The sequence below is a fragment of the Triturus cristatus genome, chromosome 11, assembly GCF_964204655.1.
Source record: "Triturus cristatus chromosome 11, aTriCri1.1, whole genome shotgun sequence".
Lineage (NCBI taxonomy): Eukaryota > Metazoa > Chordata > Amphibia > Caudata > Salamandridae > Triturus > Triturus cristatus.
The window spans coordinates 1036275619-1036289620 of record NC_140594.1 but is presented as its reverse complement, the minus strand read 5'-3'; the positions used below and the strand labels follow the sequence as shown (position 1 = coordinate 1036289620).

Below are 14002 nucleotides of genomic sequence, written 5' to 3'. Positions count from 1 at the left end.
TAGAGATTCTTCCCTCCTCCACCTCTCTGTATACTCATCTGAAGCCTCATCTTAATGCTATGTTCTCCCAATAAACACTTTCTAGACTCATCCCTCTTCTATCCCCCCACTGCCCTTTTCAGTCCAGCTAACAGACTCACGTCCACTTCTCAAATGAGCTCATATTTCTCTATACTAATCCACCACCAATCCTTTTTGGGTTCTGGAGTAGTGGGCTACTCGCCAAAAAGTGATTTGACACCTCGTCATGAGTTGTAAGCACTATATAAACACCAATACAATACAATACAATACAATACTGGCACGTTGCTTCAAACAGAAGCAGACCACAGTGGGTTAAGTTTTGCTTCAGTCTTCCTTTTTAGGTCTCACCTGAGCCAGCGCGCATGCAATGATCTGCGAGGCTTCTAGTAAGGACTTCAAACGTGGACCACATGCTTGTGCGTGTTTTTTTTTTTTTTTTTTTTTTTTTTTTTTTTTTGCTCACACGCTATTGGCCTTTCTAAGAAAGACCGCACGCAATTGGCCAAAGGCGGGTGCATGTCCCGCCTTCTCTCTCCCCTGGCCTAGGGAGCTCGGGAGCGAGCAGCGGCCCCGCACTGTGCCTGCTGCATTCCTTAAATTCTTTGCCGGGCGCGCGCACCACTTGTAGGCTCACTGACCCAACATTATCACAGGCTTGAAGCTTGAGTGCTGTCAGTCTTATCTGGTGTCTAAAGCCCCCACCCCTCCAAGAGCACAATATGCATGACCAGTGCCAGTGTAAATGAAAAAAGGAACTCGGATTAAAAAGCAGTGCTTTGGGCCTACATTGGTTGTACATAGTGTTTAGTGCAGAGTGTGGCAGCACATACTGGGGCAAGACATGCACCCCATACATGCACTTTGATTATGTCTCATGTCTTGGGGTGCTGCACAGTTCCACCGAGGTAAGGGTGCATCATCCATTTATGGGGTGGATGACATAAGTGCAAGTCTGCATTTGAGAAAAGTGCATCAGGCCAAGACCTGCTCTGAGGAAACCTAGATGTGCATTTCAGCTTGAATGCTCCCCTTTTTACTTATTGTCCTGGAAAACGTTACCCATAGAGACGGGCCCTACATGTTTTAAAACTTGAAATCAATGTTTCAAATCTTAGGCCGCTGACACCATATCAAGCAAGGTGTCATGATGGGCCATGGTCCGTAAACACTGGATGCTTGTTAGGGTGTCCGGGCCTCTTTTGGTCCCACTCCAACCCTGCTTGGAAGCGCGCTGGAAACGGGACCAAGGGAGTGGGTGACTCTCACTACGGGTGAGAACGGCGCTGCTTTTTCACTTTCAAACACATGGATCGGCTGATGCCCAAGAGGCCGCTGGCACTTTTCCTACTAGTGGTGCCCAGCACTAGTGGGACCAACACTTGCTACACTGCCTCCAACAATGTGCACAGATGTAGACTTCGACTCTGGTACACAAACATCACAGTTTCTAGACGTGCTATTACGTATGCGATCTTTTATTTACACACAAACTGAAGCGCACACACTGCTCCCTGCCATAGCCCGTGTTTCTGTTTTCTTGTGCACTTTATTCTTTTTCTATAGCCATGTTTGGGTTTTTGTGTACACAGGTTTTGGACCGTTTTTGGCTGTTTATCAACCTGTTTTATGGTCTGCTGGGGCCAGTTTTGTTTCCTGTCTGCAGCAATCACAATCCATACATTCTTTCCATACATCGCAAAACACTTGTACAGAGTTTATATTGAATTTTAGAACTGCCCCAATTGGAAAACATGGGCCATTTCTTAGGTATTTAATAATAATTGGGTCCATTGGTGCGTGGACGCGGTATTCCCAGTCCAAACCTGGTGCACATACTTGTGTGTTTCTGTCACGTATTTTATACTGAACAATATATTCCTAAGAATACATTAGTGCCTGTCATGAGATATTTACTAATGTATACAGCAGTGAGTGTATTGGTCTGCTGTGCATCCTGCCATGGTCACAGTTAAAATATAAACGTTTATTTTCGTACTAGTTAGGCAATTTATTTTACAATGGAGAATTTCTCCAACTAAGTGGCGCGCGGGCCTCTTTAAGTAATGAAATCTGTGGTCCTCTTACATCTTATATTTAGTTAAAGGGGCCCCATAGGTTTACTGGTGAATAATTTCCAGAACCTCGCACGCTCAGAGGCATGCTACTGCAAGTGTCAGCAACGCACATCTGGGGTTTCCTTGTGCCTAAAGTTCCTCTCTCTGAAGTTCATATCCAGTGACCCTATAACTTACCTTTCAGCTGACAAGAAACGGCTGTAAATGTGAAACTAAAACGAAACTGCAAATACATAAGGAAAGCAGAGCTTCGTCAAGAATAAAACAAATAGGTGCAGACGAAAAAAGCTAACAAACCTTGACACAGAGGGAGCAGCACACACAGAACTCCTCCGAGGTGACACAGATGTTTTTTCAAACAAGCATTGGCATAGCCAATAGGTCTCGCCTTTGGGACCTTAGAAGTGTTTAGACATGCAACAGTTGATGTTGTTGCACCAAGAATATTGTACTGTATATCTAAATACTTGTAAGGTTCCAAAGGCGAGACCTATTGGCTATGCCAATGCTTGTTTGTTGTTTTTAGCAATAATAGGCCCCTACTGTCTGGTTAGGGAAATGAACATCCAGTATTGAACTGGCTGTTCTGGTTCGGATTTATCGATATACTTCTGTGCTTAGTGAGTGTAAATGGCAAATTTGCATCCAAATACAAGTATCCACGTCCAAATAAGCTAAAATATTTACACGTTTTTGCTGTAATCTCTGAGGAACTTTGTAGTTAGTAATTTTCTTAGTCTTTTTATTACCTTCCTGTGAAAGGAAATAATGGGTGACTAGTAAAAATATAGCTTACTTAAGCCTACCATACCATTACACCATAACACTCGAGTTTTTCCAGGCTGCCACCGGCCCTGCATACATGGTATTCGGAGTGCGTGTTGGTATATGAATATAGTTTGTTTATTCAAATATGTACTTTGTCTGGCAAGTATGTTTATTTTGCATGTAATGCGACATGTCAAACGTTTGCTTTACAGGTTCGCTATTTCACACACCACAGCGTGATCTACTTATGGAATGACTTGGAACAAACGTTTGACTTTTTAAGGTAACCATGTCTTATTAACACCGAAGCGCATTCAGTCTGTTATTCTTAGTGACATGTGGTGCTTAGGAACTAGTTATTCCTGAATATGAACTCATGCTCACAATCTCCTTTGACAGCCATGTCCACTGATGACGAAAATGTTTCAAAGTTATTTGCTAATGCAATCAAATTGTGCTCTAGATTGCATTCCGATGCTAAGCTTCTCTGCATCACGATATTCTCAATTTACTTGAATTTCAGCATACCAACACTGATCTTTTTGTTGAAGTTAATAGGTTAGGAAACCATTAATTACACCGTGTCATAAGTCATCATAGTCCCCAAATCATATTTTTCAATAAATCCCCACAATATACTCATTCTGCCTACTAATGCCCGCTTCAAAAGATTTTTCAAAGATTATGCTTTTTTTTTTTTTTTAATTCAAAGTCACTCAAATTTACGGAGCCAAGTGACAGTAGCCAGTGACAACAGTTTAAACTTCAGCTTTACCTAACTCCGTACAGCGACAAAGTGTTGTGCCACAATCATAAATTGGTTAGGTGTCGGCATGCATGGTGAGGCGTATTTTAAAAAATATGTCACTTGATGTTCATTAAAAAGTAATATAATCGATGACAAAATTGTCAACACATTGGAGAATGTGGTTTGCATTAGATAGGACCAGACAGACCTCAGCTTTACCAGATTTTAGTACTTCCGTGTAGGATATTCTTTCATGCAAAAAAATAAATAAATGGGAATTATTTATTGTAGTTGATTTTTATCCTGAAAATTGATTGCGTCTCCAGCCTTTATGAACCAATGGTGCACACTCCTGACAAGAGCATGCATTAAAGGTTACTGTGCCATGTACCAATAATGCCATCATGAGGTACTAGTAACATGGTTCTGAAAAACAAGGAATAGTTGTAGCATTTTTTTAAAACCATATACTTTAATATGGGAATCTGCAGTAAAAAAGAATATGCAATTGTAAATCAAGTCCCCTCTCCTGCTGCAGCAGGTATTCGGTCATTCTCCCATCAAGCCAACCTAATAAAGGGGCTCATTGGCCAACAAGAGTTGTCTGCCACCCGGCTCCATCTAATTATGTGTTCAAGTGGAATGTTGCAGGTATATTACTCAAAGTGGGCACACCCGATGGAATTTTGCTTGCAGGTCCACACCATTGTGCATGTTTCAAGAAGCTTGGCTGATAAATGCAATATATATGGTGGGGTATACATCTTTCAGCATTCTTGGAATAAGGGAGGACTAACTACATGGGTCCACGTTGAACTGTAGGATCAAATAAATTGACAGTGGCTATCGAGACATGGAGCATTTGCTATTCACTTTTAAAACTAGTATGCGTTTGATATTCTTCGATTACAATAATGGAACGATGCATACAACTGAATTGCATTCACTTCATCTTCTTGACACCACGCGGAACACGCTCCAAAAACATGGTAAGGACATAGAAATGTCTCTGATAGTAGTTGCAGGCGAGTTTAATACTACGTTAGTACCATGTAGAGATCATATAGCTATCTCTCGGGAGGAATGTCTAGTTTTTTATTCCCTGACATGTAAGTAGGTACATCAGCCTTCGTTCAAGAGCTGGTCATCAACTTTATTTGCTAACTTTATTGCATGGTTTTCGTCTGCATAATGGCAGATGTGTCTCTGACTTTGATAGGAAACCCACCTTCAGTAGTGCACGGTCTGCAAATAAGCACAATTGATTATATGGGCCAACTGAGCTGGAACTTCATGGTTGAGGAGGACTTGGCCTAATGGCCAGGGCGGTCGACCTCAAATCTGGGGAACCGGGTTCGAGTCTCTGCAAGGACGCACAACATCCTGTGATTCTGGGTAAATCACTTAATCTCCCCGTGCTTAACAAAAATGTATGTGTCCTCATGTAACGCAACTGGTGCTTGTGTAAAGCGCTCTGATACCCGATACCTTCGGGTCAAGTTCGCGCTATATAAAACCCCTGAAAGTGTTCACTACACTCTAGTTTTACATCTTCTGACTAGGATTTTTAGAAAACTGTCACCATACATTGAGGGTTGTGATAATGTACTAGTCACAAACAGTGAGCGAAGGACTGTGTAAAGTTTGCCGCCCTTTTAGAGCAAATTTCATTGCAACTGTACTGACATACCCCAACCATGCTACTCTTGATTCAAACCAACTCATTGCATTGCACTCGATCATCTGTGAACTCATCACCTTGCATCTCACTAAACCCATCCCTTGTAGGAGGCCACTGAAGCCTGAAGTGCACCCATTGTTTGATAGTGATTGTAGAATAACCAAGATATACCTTATGACTGCTATGAAGAGCAGGATTCTAGGGGCATTATAGATCACTGGAGATAATCTAACACCATGATGCTCGTGAAAAAGGGACAGTGGGGCATTCACTAGCTATTACATCTTAAGATAGCAAGGTCAGGGGGCAGACAGCTTTACTGGCACGTGCAAGTAAATGGTAGTAAAATGCCACCTTCAAGACTTAAGCACATTTAACACAAGACCATATTTTGGCACACTATTTGTCCCTGTTCTGTGAGATTTTGAACCAGGCTAAGTATCGGTCCCCTTATTTTACGCTGTTTGCTGACTGTTCATCTTTAGAACCCTTCACATTAAGTGAGGTTCTCTCCGCAATCAGCAGGCAACAAACGGGAAATCCCTGGGCCCCAATACTGTCACAGCAGACATAAATATAAATCTGAACCCATCTTATGGGGCAACCTTGTTTTGGCTCCTAATCAGTACAATTCTGAGGGGAAACACTACCAATTCCTGGCTGAGTGCTGAAATAGTGTTTCTACATAAGGTTTGCAAGACCCAATAGTTACTACCAAATGAGCCTCTTGGACAATGCCCCAAAGCGTTTTTTTACGCGTCCTTCTTACCAGATTGGAATCTTGGGTTAGTGATCATAACATTCGCTCAAACTAGTAGGAGAGTTTTAGAACAAAATTAAGTACAGTGGCACATTTGTTCAGGTCTTACCTTATCCTGGAGAAATAAGTTACACTGAAGAAAGTACCTTTGTACTTGGTAATTGTAGATCAGTGGTAAGCCATCAGGAGCATCTCAGGAGCTCAGTACATTGTCTGTGTATTCCATCTGCTTTAGTTAGAATTTTGAAAAAATGCACCATGGCAACTGTGTTACAGTTCATTGTGGTCCATATGGGGAAAATGGAAGTCTATTCCCTGTGACCAGGGGTTGTGCGTCAAAGTTGCTCACTGATTCCGCTGCGTTGTTTCTCTGTATATTAGACAAGTTTGTGAGCATCGGTACCGTTAACGCCCTATTGTTAGATGTCTCCAAAGTAGCAACCTCAGTCTACGCAGGTTAAGCGCATTGATCTCCAAGACACCAACAAACCTCCAGGACCTTTATAGATATATTCAATTTTTTTTTATTAAAAGGGCTTGTCATCAATATTTGTAAAACTAAGCTGATTACTTTAGGCCGCAGAAGGGCTTCAGGAACACCTTTAGATTGGATAATTCAACAGTTATTGATTTCGGTACTTGGGTATCCAGATTCATTGGACCTAAAGAGGAAAAATTACATTATAATGTCTAGGAATCTCCTGCCAGAGTGCGCAAGTGGAGCTTGGAACTTTGCCAGGAAACGTGGTCAGGTACTTCCCCTGCCCTAAAGGTATATACCAAATGCCAAAATGCTTCTCTCCGTGGACCGAAAATGTGGGGCTTTGAGAATGTCACTGTCAATTTGTGGTTACAAATGCTACCAAAGGCTCTTTGACGGACACATTCCTATGACTTAAGAACACTCCCAAATGTAAGGCTTTGCTAGGTGAGCTCGAGCCGGCTTGAGCAATGGTTCAAGTAATTTGCCCTTCTTGGTGGGCTTCTTATGGTCCATCCGTGCGCCACCTTAACTGCATTGATTAGGTAGAGGATGAAATGCATCCTTTGCTACTTTGTTCGGTATGTCCTGTGCTTTGGGCCATGTGCTTGAGCCTTTTGATGGGGGTCGTGAGCACGTGTACATTGAAACCGGTTTTGGAATTGTGCATAATGGATCCACCGAGAAAGTGGCTTTTAGTGTATCCCACTAATTAATGGCGACATGGGTAATAAGGCGTTGTGTTCTAAATTGTCGGTTGTATGATAATGAATGAGTGTGCTAATTCATAAAATTGAACTTCTGTTGTTTATCTGGTTCTGTGAGTTTCTATGCAAAATAAGTGTATCCCTCTACTGTATAGAAATGCTAGCGAGAAGGCAGGGGGTTAGGGAGGAAGGTTTTTGCTGTTTAAGAATAATTTTGCCTAAAGCATGGGGTTTTGCAACTGCACTGCTCAGTTTTCAGTCAATAAAGGGCTTCTGTTTGCAGATGGAATTTTGAACTTTTGCTCATGTGTTGCGTGCAGAATGCTGCTTGCCAAAGCTGCAGTTTTTGGAATAACACCGCTTGGACTGTGTACATGTTCTTCAGTTAATATAAAAAGGTTTTCCATTTTTGGATGCGTTTGATTTCATATGTCCATGCCCTTACTCTTCTCCATATATTTGATCTTTAGGCCGAGGTGCCAACAACTCCAATCTACAAGGAACTCCAAGCTCTTGAGCAATTCTTTTCAGCTATGTTTACAATTTTTGCCCGCATAAAGGCTTCACTTGTTTCCGCATCTACTGTAGTTGTGTAGTAAAGTTTATTGAACGGTAATTTACGATAAATTAAAGGGAAGCGCTTCACATTGAAAAGAAGTAATCATGAGTTTGGGTAAGTTGAAAAGAAGTAAACGTGAATTTGAGGAAGTTTATGTGCACTTACACACCGCCATGGTGGTTCTTTGTCTTTTCAGTTTTGGATCTGTGTTTTGATATCCTAGTCAACAGACCCCTTCTTGCTACTATACCTAAAGCGGGCTTTGGTTGAGTGCTAGTCAACCATTGGCTTATTTTTCCCCAGCGTCTTTCAGCCTTTGGTTTGAGTCTTTGTCAATCACATCTTTGCTCAGACCAGAGGAGTATTTCTATCTCCTTTGTGGCTATTTTTAGGTTGTATCTTCCCGTCTCCAAAGGAGTTCCTGCATTTAAGTGCATGAGAAACAGTTTTTTCAACCATAGACCTCTGTCCACGCTGGGTGGTGTGTTCCCGCCGCCCCTTCCACTTTACTACCTGTTGGCTCCTTCACACCATCCCTTTTTCCCATATGTTTTCCCATATTTCTCTTGCAGGCCATCTTTTTTTGTACCTCTCTCCTTCCCCAGGGCACATCTTGCTCTCGTCACCCGCCAACTCTCATTCCTTCCTTCAGAGCATCGCCACTTTAAACGTACAACTATTAGCTTTGCCACTGCTTGTTTTCTTTTCTAATATGTAAAGCTTCACTTCTTTCATTACGTCAAACTGCATAGACGACTGATTCGTGCAGGCGTTCAGAAGTGTTTTCAACCAGCTGTGATCGGAATGTGCTTGCTTTCCACGGCTCTTGCTTTGAGACATGTGATTCAATTATTTATTGAAGGCTTAACCTGGTTCTCGCGAGGTCCGAAGGGCTTGGGAGAGCTGCCATGTGATCACTGATTGCGCAACAGGGTATGCCGCGCAGATCTCACCTGCATGCGCGAGTTTTCAGTCTGATCACTTTGTTTGCCTAATCTGGTTCATTAGCTTGCTTCTTCTAGTTCGGGTGTTTTTTACCTTGTACCCTGTTGAGCCAGTTTACCCGTGTTTGTTTAATTGTACATTTTCCTAGCGCATCTCAAAGCTTACAGTCTCCCTATGGTGCATGGCAGCAACTGTTTATTCTCTAAAAATCCGTTTGTTACTCTTTCTTTGGTTCCGTGAATAGAAGATCAGTGGGTTATGGTAATCTTCATAAAATCCAACTCACTCTTCTGTCATCTGATTTAATTTACGAAGGGTCTTTCCTGGAAATAAGTAACGTAACGTGTCCCAAATGATTAACGTAATCTTTTACCCCATCCCTTTAACCCCCAGCAGATCTAGACCACTTAGCATTCATTATCATACCCTGTACCACAGACCAGCCGTTTATGTTGAAAGTCTTTAGGTTCTGAGGAAGGGATGGAGAAAAAGCAAGGTCCATGATGAAAACAAGGGCATTTGGTATTATGAAGAGTCCTGGGAGACTTTGGTGACTGGCCTGTTCAGGTATTGGGGTCCACCTCCGAACAGAGTTGGTTTATGCCTCTACCGAGGTTGCGTCTCAGTTTCACCCTGACGCACCTGGTCCTCATTCAGACAGGACATTGCCTCAGCCACAGAGCCACCATCCGGTGTAAATCAGCGTTTTTGCTTGACGAAGATCAAAGCCAATTATAATTTGATAATGGAGATTTTACCCTACGTTAGAATGCCCACAACCTATTCATAGAGCTGCAAGAGGCCAGTGTGCTCTGTACTTATCCTGATATCCCCCCCTCCTCACCCCCAGGCCACCAACAGAAAAAAAGCTTCTCCTTTGCTGTGTTGATTAGGTAGGTCTTGGACCTACACCATCCTTTTCTGAAATTTAAAACTGCACTTAGGCACTTTGGAGGCCGGGCAGTCCGCATCTGAGCCCTTACTGCCGTTTAATGAAGCCCTAACTGACACATTAATGGCTACCTTGTCTAAGGCCTGTTCTTGCCCACTGATTAACAGGCAGGTAGCGTATTTGGCTGCATCATGACCATCCTGAATGGTATGTGCCAGGGAGAACCGCAGCGCCTCAGGAACTGCTGGCAAGATCTTGCTGACCATGTTTAGGAGGATATATCTGTAATCACCGAGTAGTTAGCTGGCGTTAACGACCTTAAGGCCAGGCTGACTGACGGGAACATCCGTTTCCCAAATGCTTTGATTCTCTTTAATTTTTTTGTTGGGGTGGGTTGTAGGGGGGCTGTGAGGAAAGAAATAGGGTTCACCTTACTAAGGTACCCAGGGAATGGGTACACCAGGGATCTCCCATGGGCTGAAGCATTCATTATACCACCCATGAGAGAGCACTCAAATTATGACTACAGGCCTGCCATTGCAGCCTGTGTAAACTGGTGCTAGCACTACTTAAGACCGATATAAGTTTCCTTATATCTGAGGTCACTGCACTTAAAACCTATAACTCGCCCCTAAGGCAGGCCTTTGAATCCAGAAGGCAGGGTGAACGGTTCTAAGTGTGAGGGTGCCCCTGCATGAGCAGGACACCCCTACAACCTCCGGAGTCCGTTCTACCGGGTTGTAAGTGCATCAGCCATTACGATACATAGAGTGGCGATGACCATCGCTAAACTGGCTATAACTAACTCTGTCTTGTTTGGCATCCAACATGTTGGAAACATACCCCCACAACGTAAACTGTGTGAGAGGTATGATTCCATGCACTGTAAAGCTCCTCCGGGAGGCCCTCCGTGCTTCCGGTACCAGTCTTCTAGACCTGGACAGCAAACTATGGCTGCTGCCGACCACAGACACAATCTGCCCTCCTGCTGCTGAGCGAAGCTCGAGCAGAGGAAGGCAGGACAATATGTATCCTGTCATAGGGAGGCGTGACCGCCTCCCAAAGAAGACTTAGTGTGTTAGGACAGGGTGGGGGCACCACTCAGACTGCTTGAAGGGCATTTTGTGCCCTCCTTCCATACTCCAGTCCAAACCAGTTCAGGAGGCCGTTGGCACCCGCTCTGGTGTGAAACTGGACAAAGGACATGAGTATCCTCCCCACTGTCCAGCCTCTCATCTGGGAGGGACCCCTCAATCATTCCAACCCTTTCCTTAAGGTACTTGGGGTACCTGTGGGTCGGTCCCAAGATGCGTCATGGGACAAGATTTAGATCACATACCACTTCAACTTCGAACGTCTGGGCACTCTGGACTTTGCGTTGGGAAGATTCCTACTGCACCTGGTCTTGTCGTCCTGCAAGTTTGCTGCATTGTCTGTGCCTGTGCTCCATACAGGTTCTTCACAGAGACTGTGGACATCCAAGACACTCAAAGGAATCTCCCTTAGAGTGAAGGAGTCACTCTCCTGCATCTGCAGGCACCGCAACGCAGCCGACCGGTCTGCTGATCCTGGGCTCCCACGGACTCGGAAAGGTGCAGCAGCACAGGTGGCAGACCTGCAACTCCCTTGGGGCCTGCACTGCCCTCTCGACAAGTTTGATGCCAGTATCCCTCATCTGAACTGCTGGAACAGAATCCCAGTGCACCATGTCGACTTGCCGTTGCCAAGGCTTGTTGACTCCCTACTCCAGAGATCTTCAGGCTCCAAGATGCTCCAACCTCAAGCATCTCCTGCAACCAAGATCTTTGCCTGTATCGCATCCTCTGCACTGTGGGCCTTCATCTTTTGGTGAGCTGCTCGAGGTCCTCTTGTGAGTCCTGTGCTTTTGGCCCATGGGTCGTCTCGAGCGTCTTCTTTGGCTCCCATGGGCTCCCCTGCTCGCTCGGGGCCTGGTCGTGGTGAGTCACTTTGACCTTGCTGGTCCTCACACCGCACCGTTTTCTTCAACTACGTTGGTTGCCTTTGCCAAGGCTGGTTGGTGCCCCTGCGGGGCACTGACCCCTTGGCTCTTGACATCTGACGTGGGACAGCTTGTGCGCGGGTCCTGGTCCTCCTCTGCGTCGCCTGGTCCGTACAGCTACGACTTCAAGGGCACCGTCAACTCTCCTGCATCTCCGATATTGGTGGCCATTCATCTTCTGTGCCTCTTGGTCACTCCTGAGTGACATAGAGACTGTCCCCTCTGCTTGCAGGTACCACTCGCCTTGAATCCACCTTTTGGTTCCATTGGACACTTTCACCTTCTTTGCCAGCAGCATCTTTTCCGAAGTCCTCCATTGTGGTATACGGCGGTTTCCGACGTCACTTCACACCTATGCACCCGGCTTCCCTGGTGTAGGTATCCTGGTTCTTGGGGTGACTCTTCAAACTTCCATCTTCCACTGGGTTTCTTCGGGGTCCTCTGGGAAGGGTCCTTCTTCTTTAAAATTGCAACCGCAACTTACCGCTTGATTAACATTGAGCACACGGTCGTGTTCCCACTCCGCACTCCACCTCCGTGGGGTTCCTAGATACTCACCATGGGTGGTTCCTTGGGTCCTCTGCTCTTCTACATCTTCTGGGTCCAATCTCGACTTAGGTAGTGGTTCGCATTCCACTATTTTAGTATGGTTTGGTCTCCCCCTGCAGACCACTGTGTATTCTGTGCTATTTACGAATTCTATTGACAAAGTATTGTATGTATTGTGTTGTATCTCCAGGTAGGATATAGTACTTTGTGTTAGTGAGTGTTAATAATAAATACATATTTTTTTATAACTACACTGTGTGGTTCTTTTTCTCTTAACCTATACTATAGGATTAAGTACAAGTAAAACAAGCTGCTTTACACTTCTGGACTAAGCCTGAAGGCTGCTCTCCACAGCTACCACTTGGGGAGCTTTCTAAGGTTGTCTAAGACCACTAAAATCACCATATGGGTTGTCTGTATTAGTGCAACCTGCTTCTCGCACTGGGCCCTAGTGATCCTAGCCACTCCGGATTGAACCATTAGTGCACGGTAGCTGGACCATCTGAGCATGAACATCAGTCTTCCGATCAGGCTACTGCTTAGGAAGGAATTTCTTTTGCATCAGAGTAAATTCTGCACCCAGACCTGGGCAATCCACACCTTCGAGAGCGGAGATGGAGCGCTGACCACTAACTGCATTCGACCTAGCTCCTGAGGTTGTGGTTGTTATCCTTGCTTCATTGTTTCCTCTTAAATAGCTAATTTATGCTGGGCACTCGGAAAACATTGTAGAGTGGTGTGGAGCCAACAACATAGACATATTGCAGACAAAACTGTTGAATGTTGTATTACTTTTGTCTCTGACTCATAAGGGACTTCCTGTGGGCATAATTAAAGGTTATTTGTAGCCCTTTCAGCTTTTTTGCCTTTGCCTGACCAGCAGCCTTTGTTTAAATCACAAATTGTTTTGCGATTTATAAAAGGTTTAACCGATGACCCCTCTAAAACAGTTTATGCAACAGTGGGGTCTCAGTTTTGTCTGGATTTTCCTCATGTGTTCGGCCTTCATGCCAATGCACGATTGTTTGCTATGTCTTCTGACTTCAGGCGTTCTTCATGTTCTTGTTTACTTCAGCTTGTCGCATTGAGTGAGCACCAAGAGTTCTTGGTGCAACCGCCTTTTTCATAAACAGTTGTTGGCGACTAGGATGCCCTTTTTGCCAAAAGCTGCAACATCTTTTCACGTTGGTCAATCCGTCTCCCTTCCAATGTTTTTTTTGTTGTTTACTCCACCTCACCCCCTTGAAAGAGGAGGAGGGACTTGATTGGCTAGACTCCAAGAGAATTTGGAATTGTTTACATCGATTGAACCAAAAACCATTGGGTTTCACGATCATCATTTTGTAATTATAGATGTATTTGTATTCATATAGCGCTTACTGACAAGGCATTGAAGCTGATTCTTTGCGCCAAAAAAAAGAAAATGACTTTGTCAATGTGGATAACCGTCTACATTAATACCTTATATATACTGGCAAAGAAGAAGCTTCCAGAAGGATTGAGGGTTTATTCCACCAGGGCCAAAGCTGTTACCACTTTGCTGGCACTCAGAGTGCCTGTTTTTAATATATCAGACTGCGACATGGGCATCAGTGCATACGTTCACAAAGCACTACTGCATTGACAGCCCGGTCCAACTGGGAAGGGCATCTTACCCATTCAGTTCTTCAGGACATTTTGGTCTTAGTCCATTCTACAGACCCTCCACCTTGACAGGTACAGCATAGGTATCTATTCTAAATGTGACAAATATGCAGTGAGAAGCATCCATCAGAAGAACAAATTCCATACCT

General features: G+C 44.3%; 1 protein-coding gene across 8 annotated transcripts in view; it reads left to right on the top strand.

The window, feature by feature from the left end:
- Positions 1–14002, top strand: part of ATP13A3 (ATPase 13A3) — a 478336-nt gene that overhangs the window by 163905 nt on the left and 300429 nt on the right. For all 8 annotated transcript variants that reach the window (XM_085635250.1, XM_085635252.1, XM_085635253.1 and 5 more), the window contains one exon: positions 3080–3150. In XM_085635250.1, the coding sequence (XP_085491376.1) occupies positions 3080–3150 (71 nt within the window). The remainder of the gene's footprint in view (positions 1–3079; positions 3151–14002) is intronic.